This window comes from Canis lupus, chromosome 13 (genome assembly GCF_048164855.1).
Source record: "Canis lupus baileyi chromosome 13, mCanLup2.hap1, whole genome shotgun sequence".
Taxonomy (NCBI): Eukaryota; Metazoa; Chordata; class Mammalia; order Carnivora; family Canidae; genus Canis; species Canis lupus.
The window spans coordinates 6,049,597-6,068,761 of NC_132850.1; the positions used below are offsets into that span (position 1 = coordinate 6,049,597).

General features: G+C 56.8%; 4 protein-coding genes across 8 annotated transcripts in view; 2 read left to right on the top strand and 2 right to left on the bottom strand.

Moving 5' to 3' along the window:
* Nucleotides 1–6,154, top strand: part of MTF1 (metal regulatory transcription factor 1) — a 43,179-nt gene extending 37,025 nt beyond the window's left edge. For all 4 annotated transcript variants that reach the window (XM_072771884.1, XM_072771883.1, XM_072771882.1 and 1 more), the window contains exon 11: nucleotides 168–6,154. In XM_072771884.1, coding sequence (XP_072627985.1) covers nucleotides 168–595 — 428 coding nt within the window. In that variant the 3' untranslated portion in view covers nucleotides 596–6,154. The remainder of the gene's footprint in view (nucleotides 1–167) is intronic.
* Nucleotides 6,155–6,288: 134 nt separating this feature from the next.
* C13H1orf122 (chromosome 13 C1orf122 homolog) lies at nucleotides 6,289–7,602 on the bottom strand. 2 transcript variants are annotated; one of them, XM_072771889.1, is made up of 3 exons: nucleotides 7,458–7,602; nucleotides 7,026–7,227; nucleotides 6,289–6,764 (listed from the first exon to the last, which is right to left on the bottom strand). In XM_072771889.1, exons 2-3 carry the CDS (start codon nucleotides 7,071–7,073, stop codon nucleotides 6,669–6,671), a joined length of 144 nt encoding a protein of 47 aa, XP_072627990.1. In that variant the 5' UTR covers nucleotides 7,074–7,227; nucleotides 7,458–7,602; the 3' UTR covers nucleotides 6,289–6,668. The 2 variants fall into 2 exon arrangements, with proteins under 2 accessions (XP_072627990.1, XP_072627989.1); XM_072771888.1 differs by lacking the exon at nucleotides 7,458–7,602 and adding an exon at nucleotides 7,325–7,437.
* On the top strand, nucleotides 7,584–11,731 carry YRDC (yrdC N6-threonylcarbamoyltransferase domain containing). Its single transcript, XM_072771886.1, has 5 exons — nucleotides 7,584–7,951; nucleotides 8,435–8,549; nucleotides 8,705–8,824; nucleotides 10,485–10,627; nucleotides 10,950–11,731. Exons 1-5 carry the CDS (start codon nucleotides 7,584–7,586, stop codon nucleotides 11,026–11,028), a joined length of 825 nt encoding a protein of 274 aa, XP_072627987.1. The 3' UTR covers nucleotides 11,029–11,731.
* MANEAL (mannosidase endo-alpha like) lies at nucleotides 11,336–17,901 on the bottom strand. Its single transcript, XM_072771885.1, has 4 exons — nucleotides 17,367–17,901; nucleotides 16,098–16,207; nucleotides 15,168–15,244; nucleotides 11,336–14,069 (listed from the first exon to the last, which is right to left on the bottom strand). The coding sequence occupies exons 1-4, from the start codon at nucleotides 17,884–17,886 to the stop codon at nucleotides 13,433–13,435; spliced, it is 1,344 nt and encodes a 447-aa protein (XP_072627986.1). The 5' UTR covers nucleotides 17,887–17,901; the 3' UTR covers nucleotides 11,336–13,432.
* Between the last annotated feature and the right edge of the window lie 1,264 nt (nucleotides 17,902–19,165).

Sequence of the window (19,165 nt, forward strand, 5' to 3'; positions counted from 1 at the left end):
GTGGAGGGGATGGGGAGTGTCAGGCAACACAAAGCCTGGAGCATGGCATCCTTCCTTGTCACCATTCCTGCCTCCGAGGCACTCGGCACTCCCCTAGTCTGTACCCCCATCCCTCACGCCCCTGCCTGCGGCTACTTGAGGAGCAGTGTCTCTTGCCTCTCTCGCAGGGAGCTCTGTACAGCAGATTGGCCTCAGTGTTCCTGTGATCATCATCAAACAAGAGGAGGCGTGTCAGTGTCAGTGCGCGTGCCGGGACTCTGCCAAGGAGCGGGCAGCAGGCAGGAGGAAGGGCTGTTCTTCCCCACCCCCTGCAGAGCCGGGCCCCCAGCCTCCTGATGGGTCCAGCCTGAAGCTACCACCGCAGACTTTTTCCTCGCCCCCTGGCCCCCTGTCGTCCTCCTCTGCTGTACCCTCTTCCTGTGAGCAAAGCAGACGAGCAGAGACTCCTTCAGACCCTCAGACAGAAACGTTAAGTGCCATGGATGTGTCAGAGTTTTTGTCCCTCCAGAGCCTGGACACCCCGTCCAATCTGATTCCCATTGAAGCACTACTGCAGGGGGAGGAGGAGATGGGCCTGACCAGCTTCTCTAAGTGAAAGGGGGCCGCCTGCGCTCACCTCCAGCAGAGGAGGCCGAGCGGGAAGCAGAAAGTGTGGTGCCTGCCATCAAGGGGGGTCAGCAATTCGAAGGATGAAGAAATCTACTGTTTGAAATCCTCACCTTTCAGACGTATTTTCTTTAGTCATATCCCAGGAGCATCCATTTTAAGGAACTGATCTTTGGAGAAAAAAAAAAAAAACCAACAAAAAAAAAAAACAAAAAAAGCTAAGTTATAAATGAACTGTTTGGCTGCACTGTATGTCACTTTTGCTTATTGTCATGTGAACTTGGAAATTAAGGTTACTCGTATGCATAAACATTCGAAAAGAAAGGGTGTGGATTCCATCAGTCTGATGCTGCCCATCACTTGCACTGGGGTCTTCGTGGTTTGGGCAGCAGAGCTCAGTGGGTCGGCTGTCCCTCTGCCCTGTGCGACTTTTGAGTCTAAGGCTGAGGCGGAAGCGGGCACGGGAGGCCAGACCCTCACTCCACCAGAGGGGGCTGTGGCAAAGGCAGGCCAGACAGCTGTGAGCTGGACAGGGATTGGGTGAGGTGGTTTTGTTGTTTGCTCTTGCTGTCGGTGGAGCTCAGGGGGACTCTGGGACTCTGGCAGGTGTCATCCTGCAGCCAGCTGCAGCACAGTGGGTAGCTGAAAGCCTGGCCTGAGGCTGTGTGGACGATCAGGTTCTGGGGGGGGCGTGGGGGGCCCTAGGCGAGCTGTTGACTGCTGTTGATCCACGCGTGTGCAGAGCAGGCTCTAGCAACATTATCACAGTCTTTGCCTTCCTAAGTTCTTCCTGTCTCTTTCGGTTGGTGGCCAGGGCCGGCAGATTGCAGTGAATTTTTTGGGGGAATGTCCCTGTGTTGTCCTAGAGTGGACATGTGGCTTATGGCCAGTTGCTGGGTGGTGGTCTGCCTGCCTTTAATGGTATTTTCTTCTTCAGAGCAGAAGAGCTGCATTTTGCTTATCAGGAGAAGGTGCAGCTTTAAGGGAGTTTTTTGTTTGTTTGTTTTTCGGGTTTTTTTGTTGTTGTTTTCTTTCTAAGGCGGCATGTAATTGGCAGGCCAGGTGTCCAGGTTCCAGGTTCCAGCCAGGCTTTTGGTTGCCCCTCCCATCCCTGCCTCCCACCCCTCTGGATTTTGCATACAGTCTAGTACAGTGCAAAGAAGGATGTGACTTGCTCAGCTCAGCTTAGTCATGTGATTTCTAAACAAAAACAAAAACAAAAACAAAAAAAAAAACACAAAAAACAAAAACCATAAAAACGATGATCTTCTACTCAGGGTAAAACAAAACAAAACAAAAAAAATCCCCCTTCCACCAAAAAGCCTGAAATGTTGCAATAAGTTATCTCATTTGGAATGTTTCATTAAGTTGTGTTATAGGAAATTTTTTTTTTTTTAATTTGTGTGTAGAATGATATCCATCTGTCTGCCTTTGGCTCCAAGTCATTGCCTCTTTAAAATAAAACCTAAAATACAGTTCACACTAAAATGAAAAGTTTCTCTCAACCGGCTATATTAACATAGTCATGAGTGCTCAGCAGGCTCACGGAGCCCAGAAATGAGGCCTGAGGCCTGGCCCAGGGTGTAGACTAGGCCTCTGCCTCCAAGAACCCCTTCCTTCCCTGCCTTGAGCGAGGAACAGGGGTCCACAGACAGGACTGCTCTTCTGAGTCAGCAGGGTCAGGCAGAAAGCAGCCATAATTTTGCCTTCTTTTTCCATTCCCTAATGTAGAGAGATCTGCATGTGTCACTCTTCTGTTCTCTGAGCTATCACTCAGGGTCAGCCAAGACCATATCCAGAGCTGATCATTTATCTGGGAGCCAGAGGCCCTGCCTTGGACAGAATTTCAGGGACAGAGTTGGACCAGAGGGCAGAGGTAGTAAACGTTGTGCCTGCCACGAGGAGAAAAGGGTTTTCCCCGCAGGCAGCTGGTGGGAGCTTCTCCTTCTGGGAGTCTAGTCAGGAGAGTCCCTTTCTTTTTAGACCTCCTGCACTCCCCTCCCCGAAAGGCTGGTGGCTTTTGGTGCCCACCTGACCACAGCAGAAGTCGATAAGGCGGGAGGAAACTTCTGTTACCCCGGTGGCTTAGTCTTCCTGCACAACCAGTTGCTGAGCGTGGGCTGTCCTTGGCTGTCTCTGGGTCTTGCACCCATGGGAAGCTCTGAGGCAGGAACCTCGCTTAATTTCTAAATTAATTTGAAAGGGCAGAGCAACACGCTGGAGTCCCAGAGGTAGCTCGTAGCGGAGGGTGTGAATGACCTCCCCACATACCCATCCTAGGGGTACCTGGGACTCAGTTTCCTGGGAGCCAAGGTGGGAACAGAAGCCCAGGGCCATTGGACGTGGCGGTGGTTTCATTATCGCTTCTTTCCGGTTAGCCAGGGCTGTGCTCCTGCTGGGCCTTGCTAGGTCAGTGGCTTTTGTGCTCTCCAAAGATTGGCGGTGATGAAGAAGCCTCTTAAAACAGTATTTAGGCTGACAGGTTTTTCTAGTTGAAGTATCTGCCTCTTGAGGGTGACTCAAAATTATAAGGGGGACTATCAGGGCCAATTAGCTTTTGAAAAATCAGGAATGTGCTTAAAATGCTAGCGAGTGGTTGTGAAGAGCAGGTTTTTTTCCACAGGGCAGGCAGTCTTTCCTTCCTCTTCCGGTGCTCTTTCCCTCCCATCAGCTCCTGCAAAGCCTGGCCACTGGTGCCAGGGACGTTAGGGAAGAGCGGGCCACTGGCTAAAGTGGAATGAGCCGTCCCAGAGAGCGCTTTCCCAAGCCCAGGAACGAACCTGTGGTGAGGTTAGGGAAGGGCTGCAGACTTCGGGCAAGGTGAAACCAAGCCTTTTTTCTTCCCATGGTAACCTTAGCCATTTCCACCCGGTAGATGTCTACTTCCAGCTCCCACTGGCATCTCCAGTTCCACACCGCCCCTCTACATGGTGTAGTCAGCACCAGGGACTGGAGTTCACAGACTCAGGAGGGGTAGGGCACGGGCTGGCACCCTCCAACTGCCTTAGCGATTTGGGCCCTTCCCAGCAGGCAGGTGAGACATGGAGGTAGGATGGCCCTGCCTCTCCTGGGGGTGGGGGGGTCTGGCCAGCCTCGTGGGGGCATCACCAGTTTGGTGACAGGTGTTGGTGTCCTTTATTAAATTCCACCCCTTTCCCCTTAGAAGGAGATCATGGTACAAAGCCCAGGAGGGGCCTTAAGGTGTGAAGACCTTTCTGGGTAGAAGCCAGGGACTTCTCTCCACCACCTCTGGGAAAGTCAGTTGATTGGAGTTTTACCTTCAGGGTCAAGGCAGTGAGTGGACTGATGGGGGATCATGGAGGGTGGGTGGGTTTTCCTGAGAGACTTTGTATAACGCTGAATGTGTCCAGAGGGATGAGTTTGCAGAACCTCATATTGGTATATTAAAGAAATAATAAAATAAAAAAGCACTTTAGGTTATTTTATCTTTAACCCAATTGCTGCAATTTCTTTTGTGTGTGTGTGTATATATATATATATATATATATATATACATATATATACATATATATACTTTCCACAAAGTTTTATTTTTGCTCAGAATAAAAAGTTAAATTGAGGTGTGAAAAGAAAAGCACTTACCTTGGTGCAATATGTGTAGCTTGATGGTCGTTGTCCCATGTGGCCCTGGCCTGGCCGCGTTTTTTTCTGCTCAATCAGAGCCCCGTGCTGTGAGGCTGTCTATAGGGAAACACTATTATGCATTCTCAGCAACTGCTCAATCTATGCAAGCCTTCCCTGTGTGCCCGAGGGCGCCCCTCAGGCTCTCTGAAGAACTGCTGCGGGTCCTGTTTTCTTCTGCGGACTGTTGAGGCCCTTTCCCATCACTTCATGGTCCCTTGCCATCTTGCCCCGCCCTCACCATTACAAAGTGATGCCTGGAAGGAAGGGACAGGTTGTTCCTAGGTAGAAACCTGGCACCTTCTAGACTTTTGTATTTGTAATCACGTTCTTTGTCCTTAACATTAGAGACTTCCCCAGAGTCACCCAAACCATTGATTTGTGGAACTGCAACAGTATTGCCAGAGTTTACATTTTCCTCCACCACCAGTCAGAAATGTTTGGGAGACGGTGGTGGTAGGAGGGGAGCGGGCAGCATGAGCCATTTCCCTACTGCTCCCTTCACCACCCGTGTTGGCTCTTTAAGCAAAAAGGTCTCCAGCCTTCATTAAATCCAGTAAACAAAGCTGTTAGTAATCTGCTTTATCAACTTTCTTCCTTCCCCCATACTCCTCTTTTGTCTGGGGTGGGGGGCCCCCTCTCCCCATTCTATCTTCAATTCTCAGGCTACTATAGAATAGAGAAGTTTTGAAATAACACTTCAGCCAAAGCAGAAAAGATTTCCACAGATCAATATGCAAACGGTCCTCCTGCTGTGACATCGATGGGAAATTGTCCATTCCCTAATATTGGGGGTGGGGGTGGGGGGAGGCGACAAAACTGAATTTTGCCTAGCTCTGGTTGGTAGTCAGTTTAGCCTGTTTCCTCTTGCATGTTTTTGGGGGACAGGGAGAGGGTCCCGTGTCTCCTTTCACGCCCTTGGGGTAAGCTGATGATCACTGTTGGGGCATTTCTCACTGTTACCCTGTTCCGGAGGGCTTCTCAGTCTGCACTGAAAAATGCAAATTAAACTGGATCTCATGTCAATGTGTACATAGTACAAGCTTTTTTTACTGGAAGCAAAGTTTAAAACCACACACTGCCCTTTTGGTGGTGTTCCTGCTGGGCCAAAAATTGGGTGATAATGTAGTGTCACTTTCTCAGCTCAATGCAGTTTCTACTCTTTTTCTTATGGGAAAATTTTTCATAAAACTTTTTTTCACCAAAACCCAGGGGTGTTTTTTGCAATATCCTTGTTATCCTCGTAGTGGTGCCAAGTCAGAGGCCTCTCTTGCCCTTCTCCCACGTCCTTAGGCCTCCCCAGGGCGCCTTTGATTCAACAGTCTACTGTTGTGTTTTGGAGAATGTGAGGGTGGAGGGGGGGGTCAGAGTTCAAGGTGGCTGTTACCTTTCCCTGTCAACTCCTCCTAGACCCTTTTGGGGGAAGGTGGCTGGAAACAGGTTTTTGCTGAATTTCTGGCTCACATCTGGCCAGGAAAGGCAAGACCCACAGACAGCCTTCTTTTTTTTTTTTTTTTTTTTTTTTTTTTGACACACACTAGTAGTCATTGGCCGGAGGTCTTGGTGACAGTGTTTTAAAATCTCAAATTGTTTTATTTGGATTATGTAAAAGCCTATCAAGTTTATTTAAGTGTGAAACATGGGAACAACGGACTTCCACTGAGCGATATGAAAACGTTACAGGTTCAGTACTTCCAAAGGAAGAAACCTCCAAACCCAAAAAAAGAGTAAATATGAATTTGTATTTTTGAAGAATGTGAAATAATGGTGTTTGCTTAATTGCTCATTTTGTATAAACTTAATATTGTACTTTAAAATATCTGCTAAGAAGTGAAAAATTTAACTTTTTGGAATTGAAAAAGCAATATTAAATACTAATGAAATCCTAATTAAATGCTTATTTAAATCTGGTAGTATCTGTGGCATTTCTTCCCAAACCCTCCCATGGTTGACAATTTCAACCCACACCCACCCCCGCACCCTCCCCCCCTCCCCCCAGGTGAGTCTTAGGAGACAGAAAGGAAAGGTCCATGACCAGGAGAGTCTGCAGGTTTCCTTTTAATCAAGGCTCTGCTAAAAGTGTTTTGTGGGGCCGGGAGCCCCCAAAGCATGAAATGGACATGTAACACCACTTGGATCCCCCAAAGCAGGCCAGGCCGCTCTGGAGAGCGCTGCTGGTCTGCCCAAACCCGGGTAACCAGCCTGGGTGTTCGCTGGCGACATTCCAAAGCTCAGCACTGCCTTCAGCCAGGATGAAGTGGGAGTGAACCCAGCCGCCAGCAGAGCTGCCACCCCAGGCCGAGAGCCAAGTACCAGCCGCTGCCAGTGAAGACTGGCCCCTTTATTGGAGGGGGTTGTCCGGAGTCCAGCGGCCAGCCCCGGGAGGGAGAGAGAGAGGTCAGGACGCCCGTCAGGGATGGTCAGGGCTCCGCAGCTCCGTCGCCTGCATCCTTTGGAAAGCCACCGCGGGCGGAGACGGCCGGCTGCGGAGGCGCTCCGGGCTTGGCTGACACGCTCTGGTGGGAACAGAAAGGAAAAGTGAGGCTGGGAGGCAAGGCCTCGGCTTAGGCCCCGCCAGGACGCAGGCCACGGGGCCCGGGACGGCACTGAACTTTTTCGCAGGCCGTCGCGCAGATGAAGGGAGGTGGGGGGGGGGGGGAGAGCAGCGGCGGGGGCAGCGGGGGGGGCAGCGGGGGGCGCCCTTCCACCACCCGCCCCCGGGCAGCCCAGCCCCGCGGGGCCCCCGCCTCCCAGGCCCGGCCCGGGTGGGCGCCGACCCCGCCGCCAGCCGGCTCCGGGCGCCGCCGGCCCAGCTGCCGCAGCATCTCCTCGCAGGCGGCGATGGTGTCCAGGAGCTGCCGCTGCCGCTGCTCCACGGCGTCCAGCAGCTGCTGCGCGCGCTCATCCCGGGGCGGCGGCGGGGGCGGCCTCCCGCCGAGCCCCAGCCCCGCCTTCGCGCGGTCCACGCCGGCAGCCTCCCTGCCCGGGAGAGAGCGACACACGCACGGTCAGCGCCGCGCTCGCGCTCGCGCTCGGCCCGGGCCCCGTCCCCCCGCCCCGACGGGCCCGCTCTCACCCCCGCGACCAGTCTGAGCCCGCGCCCCATTCCATCTCCGCCTGCGCGGCCCGACCACCGCCCCCCTCTCGGCCGCCCCCCTCCCCAGCGCCGCGCTCGGGCTCCGCACAGCCGCGCCCCGCCCCGTCCCCACCGGTCTCCTTCAAGCCTCCTGGGGGTCGCGGTCCCTTTAAGCGGCCCGGCGCGGGGGTGGGGCCGGGCCGCCGCGGCCGGAAGCTGGCTGGGCGCGTCACTTCCTCCCGGAAGCGGGCCCGGGCGGATGTCTCCGGCGCGCCGGTGCGGGGCGCTGAGGGCCGCGGTGGCTGCCGGCGCGGGGCTGAGCGAGGGGCCGGCGGGCTCCGCGCGGAGGGGCCGCCTCCTGCGCGCGCCGAGCCGGCTGCTGCGGCTCCCTGGGGGCGGGGCCGTGCGGGCCGCAAGCCCGGAGCGCGCCGGCTGGACCGAGGCGCTGCGGGCCGCCGTGGCCGAGCTGCGCGCCGGCGCCGTGGTGGCCGTGCCCACCGACACGCTGTACGGCCTGGCCTGCGCGGCGAGCTGCTCGGCGGCGCTGGACGCCGTGTACCGCCTCAAGGGCCGCAGCCACGCCAAGCCGCTGGCCGTCTGCCTGGGCCGCGTGGCCGACGTCTACAGGTGAGGCCGCCGCGACCCGGCCCCGCTGGGGGCGGCCCCGCGGGAGGGGCTTCCGGTGACAGGCCCGGGAGACCGAGGCGCGGGGAGCGGGAGGGGCTCGGCCGGGCTCCCCCCGGGGGGGGCGGGGGGGCGGGACCCGGTACCGGAGATGCGCGCCCTCCAGCTCCTCCAGCCCCTCCCGGGGCGCTTCTGCGACCGCGCGCGCGGCGGGGCGGGGCGGGGCGGGGCGGGCTCCCACGGCCTGAGACACGCGCACGCGCACGCACACGCGCACGCACGGCGGAGGATGCAGAGCACGCCCCGGGACTCGGCGGCGCCGCGCAGGACCCCCGCAGCGTGCGACCCGGCCGCCGTGGGAGCCCGCTGACCCCTGGAGCCCCGCCGTGTCAAACCCCCCGGGGAGCTGGAGAGCGGAGACGGGTCCCGCACGGCCCTGGACAAGGACCGGCACTGACCCTTCATCCCCCGATCTGTGTTTTCCAGGTACTGCCGCGTGAGCGTCCCCGAGGGACTCCTGAGAGACCTGCTGCCGGGCCCCGTGACCCTGGTGTTGGAGCGCTCGCAGGAGCTCAATCGGGACCTGAACCCCTGCACTCCTGTGAGTCGCATCTTGAGCTCTTGCATCCCGCCCCCCACGGCTGCCATCGTCCACACGCGACCACATGCATCCACACGCGCCTGCCAGAGCCGTTTCCCCACCCCTTCCCGCCTCTCCTGACCCTCCTGACCCTCTGCGCCGCTCTTGTGTCCCAGCTTGTCGGCGTCCGCATCCCGGACCACGCCTTCATCCAGGATCTGGCCCAGGTGTTCGGGGAACCACTCGCTCTCACCAGCGCCAACCTCAGCTCCCAGGCCAGTTCTCTGACCGTCGAGGTGAGTCACCCGGTCCTCCCCGCCTCCGCCAAAGCATCACCAGGCCACACACACACACACACACACACACACACACAGTTTTCTCTGAACCAGCCGGGTTGATGGTTCACTGGGGTGCCTCGCAGGAGGCTCTACCCATTTGGTCCGACGGTGGGAAGTCTGTACGGTTGGCACAGGGTGGGGGAATCCAAATTGAACTTGGAAAGGTTTCGTTAAAGTGTTTGAGAGGTGACAGGGAGAATTTTTTTTTTCCTACTGCCTTTTTTTTTTAAAAAGATTTTATTTATTTATTCATGAGAGACACAGAGAGAGAGACAGAGACACAGGCAGAGGGAGAAGCAGGCTCCATGCAGGGAGCCCCATGCGGGACTCGATCCCGGGACTCCAGGATCACGCCCTGGGCGGAAGGCAGCACTAAATCGCTGAACCACCCAGGCTGCCCCCTACTGTCTTTTTAATAATTAAAAAAAAAAAAAAAAACTATCATGTTAAGTGTAATTTTTTCCACCCACCCCCCCTTTTGTGGTGGTAGCTGTTTGAAAAAATAGTTAGGCAAGAAGTCTTGACAACAGTGCTGTAAAGAAAGTTCCGGCTCTGAAACGTTAAATCCTTGACCCAGGGACTCCCAACCCCATTGTCTTCCCTGGCTACCAGTCTAGTCAGAGAAAGGATCATCCTAATTCAGTCTTGAACGCATAGCTTGGGGGGGAAAAAAAAAAAAAAACGAGAACACAAAGAAATGTCACCCACCACACATTTTTCTTCTTCCTGAACTTGAATGTAAAATATAGCACAGTGATGGGGTTTTCCATGTCCGGACCTAGAGAGCAGCTTCAGGGGCCTTAGAAAGTGAGAGCCCAGCATCCTATCCTGTCCTGGGCCCGCAGGCTTTACCTGGGCCCCATGGTTATGCCCGAGGCAGTGGGGTTGGGGTGGGGGTGGGGCTGTTCTTGGCTTGTCAGCAAACAGTTGACCTGTCCAACGCAGGAACTGGTGGTTATGATCTTTCATCCCAAATGCCCAGGCCCAGCCACCGCTTCAGGGTTTCCATGAGTGGTGGTGCTGGGGAGAGTGGGCGATGCTCTCACACAATTAACAATTCAGTCCACGGTTTTTGGGGAGGGTATCCTTCCTGTAGCCCAAAGATTGAGTGCTGGTGCCATGCACGTGGTAGAGTCCGTCCTCCGTGTCTTCCTCTCCCTATCCTTATCCAGGGTTCTCGTGAGATCTAGGATCACAGTGTCCTGGATGAAGTAACTTGCATGCAGTGACACAGAAATTTGGGTGAAAGTTCAGGGTAGAGCCTACATCTTTGGACACCCGCCCAGGACTCCGGTCACTGTACTTCTACATCTCCAACAGGAGCCCCATGTGGTTTCCTCTTGGCAGAAGAGAATTTTTGTTAAACTCTAGATAGGTGTTACTTGAGGTAGTAACCTGGGAGGGCTCCAAACCTCATAGGATGCCATGTCCTCGGTGCTCAGGCTGTGTCCTTGGCACAGCTGACCTTAACTGAATGAGGTTCCTTCCCCTGCTTAGAGGGAGATGCCTCCTGATTTAGAAGTGTGCGGCCTCCGTCTTCCTACGAACACCGTGTGTCGTATGACATCACTACGGACACCAGGGGTAGTGTCCATGCTCTTCCTCTTCCTCTTCTCAGGAGTTCCAGGACCTCTGGCCTCAGTTATCCCTGGTCATTGACGGGGGACCCATTGGCGATGGTCAGAGCCCTGAGTATCGTCTGGGCTCAACTGTGGTTGACTTGTCTGTACCTGGAAAGTTTGGCATCATTCGTCCAGGCTGGTAAGTCTCTGCTGTGGCATGGGGATAGAATTTCAGGAAGGTTGGGGCGTGGGGGGTGGAGTGGGGAGGAAAACTTAACAAAATAAAGGTTGGCACTCCTGCCTTGTCTGGAGCGGGGTGGGCAGGTTTGGAGAAGTGGTGGATGGAGGGGACTAAGTTTGCTGGTGTTTGCTGGCTTTTTGAGGATTCAAAGGATTCATCAAGGGTTTGGGGAAGAGAGCATAGTCAAGACCAGAGAATTTAGAGGTCGCTGATCGCCAGACTCTGGTGGGCTCAGGGCTTTGAAAAGTCAGATTTTAACTGCCCTTGGTTTCTTCCTCAGTGCCTTAGAAAGTACTACAGCCATCCTCCGACAGAAGTACGGGCTGCTCCCCTCACACGGATCCGGATCCTGCTCGTGACCTCAGGAAGAGGGAGGGCCGGAGGACTGGTGCTGGACACTATGTGTCTGTCCACTGGGGACTGGCAGGGTCTCATTGACAGAGGCCACTGGGGCTATAATGTTACTAGTCTGACTCTTAAAAGCAACTTCTCTTTCTGAACACTGTAGACCAGGCTCTCACGCCTGGTGGGGGAGGTCATATTTATTATCTTTATCTGTAATTTCCTGTATCAGCCAAAAGCTAACTAGAGACTATATTTGAGAACATTCCTAGGATGGCCTTGTTGTAATAAGTTTCTTTTTTTTGGAAACTTTTTGAAAGATAATTTGAGGCACAGATTCAAAGTCCAGTCAGAGCACCCCCTGGGGGGTGGTGGTGGCTTTTAAGGTCCAAATCCGCCAGAGCACCAGCTGGTGCTGGTAAGAGCCTCCAGTGACCAAAGGCATATGTTTGGGTACCTGAAGCTGGAACCAGAGTAGGATAAAGACTGTTGAGCCGCAGGCCCGACACGATTTCCTCTGAACTGGAGAGGCGGCGGTAAGGCCTGGCGGAAAGAGTCATCGCTTCAGACTACGGGTGGGAAGTGAGCTCAGTTATAACGGTGTGGGGGTGGGGAAGTCCAAATCAAAGAATGCTGGAAAACAAATCTCTACTATTCTTTCCAGCCAGTGGCTTTTTTTCTTATTTATTCATAAAATAAATTAATGAGTTATGCCTGCAACACCTTTATTTGAATCCGGTATGTACTCAGAAGCCTGTATCTCCATTCACATGTGTACCAAGTGTTAAACAGAATGATTCTTGGCTATTTGAGCCTTATTTCTCCTTGATAGAAAATGTTCTGTAAATAGTTTATTTTTCTTCTTTTGAATTATTTCCCTAGAGCAGGATTACAGGGTCAAAGTGTAAGAATGTCTCTATGGCTCTTGCTACAGATTAGCCTTGGAAAGAACTGATCAAGCTGCAGTGAATGAGAATTGCTGTTCCTGGCTCTGAACTTGCCATAAGTTTAGTATTTTTCCAAACCATGTATGTGTGAAATGAAGCCCCAGTGTTTCTCCGTCCTGGAAGGTTCTGCAGGCCACGGTCCAGTGCTGTGCTCCTGCCCCGATCTGCCCTGTCATCGGTGGCATTCAGTGCCTATTACCTAACTAGAGCTGGGGGTCCCGTGGTAATCCGTAGGCCCCGCTTCCTCCCCTCCTGCCTGGCACCCTGGTCCCACAACTAGGATTCAGGCTGGAGCCCTTAAAGTAATGCACATATTTCAAGTAGCTCCTTTTTTTTTTTTTTTTTTCCAAGTAGCTCCTAAATCTTGCCAAGAAGGTATCCCAGGGCCTGTTTCGAGGGCCCCTGCGAGTATATTAGTGTATTTGTAAATAAGCACTGGTTTGTTAAGCCTCCCCTCTAAAAGTCTTGCTTACGCTTCTCATTTCTTAAGCAAACTCACTCTTTGTGTGCTGCCCCTGGCCAGCTCATCTCACGTGTCAGTTTGTCACAGCATTTGAGGGAGAGGAAGGCTTGAAGAGAACAAAAGGAATGCTTACTTGAGAATACCACGTCATATTTAATTAATACAAATCACAGTAGCACTGAAAATGGCTCTACTGAGTGGGCCTCATTCAGTTTAGGCAGCTAAAGGGAGGGAGGATGTCCTAGTCCTCTCCCTGGAGCTAAATGGTCATCTGGGGAAATGTGGGCTCTGGGGCACAGAGGTATTTTCTCAGAGGAACAAGAACTGAACTCCCAGCACTGGGCAAAACTGCGAAGAGGAAAGACTGTGCTCAGGTACTAGCTACAAGGCCACGCCAAATAAGGAAAGCTGGATCCTGTAAGCTTCTGGAAGAAAGGAACCTTCCCAGGTCAAGTTTCTCCCTAGTGCCTAGCACATAGTAAGGTGCTCCGTTAGTATGTGTTTAATGAATGTACGAACGCTCAGGATTATTTCCTGATCATTGTGTTCAGGAGGCTACTGGGAAGGGCTCAGTTTCCCTCTTGGAAGTCTCAGATAACGGTTCCGTCACTTGGAGAAGACGGACGCCAGGGGAAGAAGGCTGACGGAGCAGGGCGCGCGCGAGCCCAGAGCCCTGACCTCCCGAGAGCAGTGACCTGGTGACGGCTACCCAGCGCCCACCTGCTGAGGTCCAAGCTCCAAGGGATTATCTTAAAGTGTTAAGGACAGGATGTGGAGCGGCCCTGGGCTGAGGCCAGTCACCTGCCAGCCTCTGGGACCCCACCTCATTTCCCGTCACTGCAGAGCATCCCAGCGCCCGCTTGCCGAGAAACCAGCTCCGTTCCACACGGGCCCGGGCCTGATGGCCCACCCAGAGGTGCCCTGTCGCTGACCTGGAGACGGTCGAGTGCCTACAGCCTCGGCCGAGCCCCACGCGGTGACCCCTTCCGGCGAGGCCAGGACGTTGGCTCCTCACATCAGCCATTGCTCTTTCTCCTTGATGAAGTGCTCTGCCCAGCGGCGGGTCAGCTCCAGGTACAGGCTGGGCTGGTGAGGCAGGTAGTCCAGATACAGACGTGTCGGCGTCTTCTTGGGAACGGCCTTCTCGATCTGGGTGCCCTCGTGCCATTCGTTGAACGAGGTGATGGAGACGATCTCGGGCCTCACCATCAGGGCCGCCTGCAGGGCCGTCTCATAGTACTTGCCGTTGACCCTGTTCCGAGTATTGTGGTTGTTCCAAGGCCGGATGCTGGTGTCAATGTAGCCAGGCCCCACGCTGGGAATGAACAGGAGGTTGTTGGCATCACAGAAGTTCTTCACGGCTTTCCAGTTCTGGTGGGAGGAGCCGAAGGAGAAACCGTTGGAGGCGAAGTAGGTGTACATGCCGTCAAACCCGGCAGCCAGGATGTCGTGAGTGTGGCCCTCCTCCACCAGCAGCGCGATGAAGACCCCGTCATAGGGGGTGTTGCGGATGGAGTGGGGCCCGTTGGGTGTCAGGAGGTGGGCCCAGGCCTCCGGGGATGTCAGGTATGAGTCGTAGATATAAAAGAGTGGGAGGCTCTTACCCATGCTGTTCTTATAGCGGTAAAACGCACCGTGGGAGCCATACCTGAGGAGCGGGAGGGAGGAGAACATGAGCCGAGGCCTGGTGGGGGTGGGGGCAGCGGGGGCAGTGGGCACAGCTGCCGGACGAGCCCCCAATCAGATCCTTCCCGATGCCCAAGGTGATCCTGGATCCAGCCAGTCCCCGCGTTGGACGACTCCTGCCTCTGAGCTAGAAGCTAGCGCCCACCCTCCTCCCAGCTGCCTTCACTCGAGCGAGCCGCAGCACGCCACCTCCCCCTTCCACTGGGACGCAGCAGCCACCGAATCGGTCTCCAGGCTCCCGTTTCTGGCTCCCTATAATCCACTCTTTCTAAGGCGTGAACCGGGTCCTGAACCGGGTCCGAAGGCTCCCTACCGAGGCCTGCAAGGCCCCTCCTACTTGGTCTGGCCCAGCCCACCCCCATCCCTCCTAGCTCCCCGTCTCCCCACACCAGCTACACTCGCCTTTTGTTCTGCTGCCAAACCTGCCCCATCATGGGCCTTTGGATCGACAGCCCTCGGTCTGGAATTTTCTGCCTGCCCCAGATCAGGCAGAGCTGAGCCTTCCTTCAGGTGTTAGCTCACAGGTCATCTCAGAGATGTCTAGCCCCCATTCTCAGGCGTGCTCTAACAATACCCTGCTCTACTCTTTATTATTACTTTCTCACAGTGTGGGCCAACTATTTGATTTTTCACGTGGAACGACTGCTTCACTGCATCCACACCCTAGAACGCAAACTTGCTAGCCCTCCCCAATCCTGAACGACTGGGGCTTAGGACGGTGCCCGGGCACCTGAGAGCTCTCAGATATTTTTTTTTTTTCAGATATTTTTTGAATGAACGGATGAGAGCTGAGAGCACTGTCCCAGCCCCTTTCACATATATTAACCCGTGGAACTCTCACAAGACTCAGGTTAACAGGCTGGCATCACGTGACAGGTTGGAGACAGCAGACCTGGCATTCACACCCAGGTTGCCGCCTCCAAGCCTCACGCTCTGTTACTATGAAGCAGCTGCTGGGGACACAGGCATTCTGCCCGGGTGTCTCTTGACCTACGCCTCGAAATCTATCCCCGCCCCCTTTTTGATCCCTATCAAAATCCAGGTCCCACAGCAGCCTTACGTGTCAATGATGTACTTGATGTTGTCATGCAGCGTGATGTCATCCCGGCCCTTGTAGGGTTGGATATGGAAGGCCACCTGCCACAAACAGAGGAGGGACCGGTCAGGTGAGTCTCTGCCCAGGGGCCACAACCTATTAAGGCTCATGCTCCACTAGGGTTTTGGGGAGAAGGCCTGGCAATGGTGGGCATAACAGAGATAAAAGCAGCCACTGCCCTCAGGGCCAAAAAAAAATGGGCAAGAAGCCTGGCCACTTCCCACAGGAGGGCATCTGGGAGTCCTTCTGGGATGTCCCTGGGTGGTGAATATGTTTAAGCTTAGGTGCCGGTCCCACATGATTGGCATTAGCTGTCTGAAATGATGGGAAGAGGTGTGCTGAAGCTGTGTTGATGGGCAAAGGTGCCCTGATCTGTTAAACGTGTCGGTGATGGGCTCAGGAACACCAGTGGGGCTCCCCTCTGCTGTTTCTCATCTCCACAGGAGAGGGGAATGAATTATTTGGTTCATTTGGGGAAATTAACTGGACTTGCTTAGCTCAGCTCCATCATTCCTCTTGAATGTGGCCTGTACTCTACTCCTGGAGGCCCAGCGCGGCCTCCCACTGGGGATCCGAGGCTGGAGTTCAGTTTCTGGGCCCATTTGGCCCTTGCCTGCCCTCTAATCTGGACTCAGGGTCTCCAACCTAACCTCTATCACAGTGGTATTTATTCAGTCTCCCATTTCTCCTCTATTTAGTTTCCCCAATTCTCCCCCCCCTCCCCAGAATTCAAGAAAAGAAGAGTGACAGGTGCGACTGGTTAGAACCCCACCCCCAACACCACACCTGCTGCGTATTTGCATACCTGGGCTAAGGTGGAGAGCCAACCTTGTGGGCAGAGGAGGAGAAATCTCCAGAACGGGCCAAAGAGCACGTATGCTGTTGGGGACTCACCTGGATGTTGTACTGATGGGCGGTGTCGAGGATGGCGGGTACCAGGTCGTCTGAGGGCTCCCCGTTATCATCAGCCATGCCAGGCGGGTACCAGGACAGGACCAGGACGCCTGAGACACAACAAAGAGGCTACTTCAGAGACGCACAGTACCCTGTGCGTACCCTGCAACAGAGCTGTGTTTCCTCACAAACCATCTGCACCTGCAAAATGGTTTCTGAGTGAAACCTTGGGCGAGGCTCCTGCCGGGTCCCCCGCCCGCCCTCCCCCCCGCAGGTCGGATCGGAGCCCCGCGTCCCGGAGCTGTCCACGCCTGCGGTGCTGAAGCGCCCCGGGCCGGCAGGGAGCCCGAGGGGGGCCGGCAGGATGGGCCTTCCGCTTGCCTCCGCAAGAAGTAGAACAAAAGGAAAGGAGTGGATGATGCCACACCCATCTGGTCGCCACAGTCCTAGCTCTAGAGAAGAGGGGCCCCGCTGAGGTCCCGCAGGGAGAAGAGCGCCAAGCACAGGTCATGTTTTGCTTCCATTCGGAAATAACCTTCGTCTCAACCATCTGCCTCTTTGGACTGTAAAGGCGGGAGGGACAGATAGCCTCTGTGCTATTCATCTGTGAACACCTCCCACCATTGTCCCTGCCATTCGCCGCCCCCCCCCCCCTTCAGTAGCCAACTCTAGATACCTGGAAATGTGTTCTAACACCCAGCGGAATCCAGGGGCACAGTCGGAAAGGAGTGAGCCTCCCCCCTCCCCTCCGCGGAGCCTGCCTGCACACAGAGGCTCCCAGGGACTTCTTTTCCAGCAGAGAACTTGAAGAAAAGCTCCTGCCCCCCCCCCGCCCCCCATGCCAGCAGCCCGGCCCCGTGCAGGTCCGCCGGGCAGCGGGGGCCAACTTTCCTTTCTGCAGCCAGCAAAGGCAGCAAGGGCTGGGCCCTGCCCCGGGCCTGGAGCGGGGCTGCTCTGGCCCCGCGGCTGCAGGACCAGGGCGCCCAGTCCTCACCGGCCGGGCCCGAAGGCCGAGAGACCATGAAGACTTGCTCTTGCTCCTCCCCCTGCTGTCCCCACTCGGGACAGCTCGGGACAAACGCCTTCTCCCCCGGGCCTCGCGGAGGCCGGGCCCCCGGGGCGGGGGCGGGGGCGGGGCGGGGCGGCGCCGCGTGGGAAGCTGGAAGCCGAGGAGGGGAGCGAGCAGGGCGCCAGGCGCAGGGCTGGGCGGGGGGCGGGGGGCTGGGGCCAGGACCCCGGGCCGGGCCGGCCGGGGCGGGAGGGACTCACCGATGGCGGCTTCCCGGAGCTGGGTCATGTGCTCCCGCAGCACGTCGGGGTCCCGGGAGCTGTAGGGCCCCAGCTCCGGGTAGAAGCTGGAGCCCAAGTCGTCGGGGGGGCTGTGGCGGCCGCGGGGGTAGCTGGCCGAGATCTTGGGGTCCCAGTGCGGCACCATGACGTGGTCCCAGTGCACGTAGCGGCCCTCGCGCCGCGGGCTCCCGTACCACGAGTAGTAGAAGGCGTGCAGGTCCGAGTAGACGCGCGGGCCCGGCCCGGGGGCGGGCGCGGCCTCCGCGGGGGCCGGGCCGGGGGCGCTGGCGGGGCCGGCCGTGCGGGGCGGCGGCGGCGGCGGCGGGGGCGCGGCGGGGGCCCCCTCCGGGCGCCGCTCGAAGGGCGCCAGCTCCAGGCCGGGGCCCAGCGCCGGGAGCCCGTCCGGGGCCTTGAGCGTGCGCAGGCCCATGAGGGTGCCGAAGGCGAACAGCAGCACCAGGAACAGCGCGATGCAGGCGCGGCGCCGCCGCCGGGCCATGGCGGCCCCTGCGCTCCCCCGCCGGCCCTAGCGCCCCGCGCGCCGCGCCATGGCCGCCCGCCCGGCCCCGCGCGCCGCCCCGCCCGCCCGCGTCCCAGGGAGACGGCGGCGCCGAGCGCGCCGAGCGCGGCGTGGGCGGCTCCCGGCCTCTCCCCCGCAGTGCGGGCGGGCTCGGCACACGGGGTGCGGGCGGCGCAGGCCGCGCGGCGCGGGGGGGGGGGGGGAGCGGGGCGCGCGTTCCCGGGCCCGCGGCGCGGGGGCCTGGGGCGGCCGCAGGGCTCGCCGCGCACTGGCCGCCTCCGGGCCCGGGGCCGGGGCGTAGAGGCTCCGGGGGGGCGGGGGGGAGGGGAGGGAATGCCCCCCTTCCGGAGCCCAGGGGGAGTGGGGGGGCCGCAGGGGGCAGGGTGGGGACGAGCGCCAAGGTGTCCAAGGATCCCCTTACCTCCCCCCCTCCGCTGACTTCAGTGTCACCCTCCTACTGATCCCAGGGCCCCCCTTCTTTGCACTTCTTTGCACCCTCCTACTGATCTCGGGGACCCCCTTCTTTGCACCCTCCTACTGATCTCGGGGCCCCCCTTGGCACCCTCCGTACTGCTCCTGGGGTCCCCCTTCTTTGCACTTCTTTGCACCCTCTGTACTGATCTCAGGGGGCCCCCCACCCGGGTCCCTGGGCCCCCTCCCACTCCACATGCCAGGCAGCCTGGGAAAACCCTGGGAATCCGCCACTACGGACGCGGCCTAGAGCGAAGGAGGAGGGAGACCGTGACTTGCACAAAGTCACACGGACCTGGCCCAAACCACAGGGTCAGGACCTGCTCCACAGAGGCCCCTGTCACTGGCCAGACCGCTGGGTCTTGGGCCTGTTGTCCAGAGCTGTTTGTCCTCGGACAAACTCCCAGAATCACTGCGGACTGGATGAGATAGTTAACAAAAGGCACTTGATACAGGGCCTAACAAAGTTAGCACTCAGTCCACGTGCACATTCTTTCTGGACTCCGCTCCAGAGGGCAGGCCCTGGGTCCTGGTCACCCTTCTAGATTCCCAGGTGGGCTGCGACAGCCCCTCCGACACCCCGTTCCAGGGCTGTCTGCCACATGAATGCCAGCCTCTGGTCTCTGGTCTGATATTCTATAGGCAATGCTAGATTTTTTTACTCAACACTGACCAAGTTCCTACTCTGCATATGTATTATTTCATTTATTCAGAAAATAGTTTTATCGTCTGCCTCCTTCAATGGTCCCCGAGAACAGCAGTCTCGTGTCATTAACTGCTTGAACTG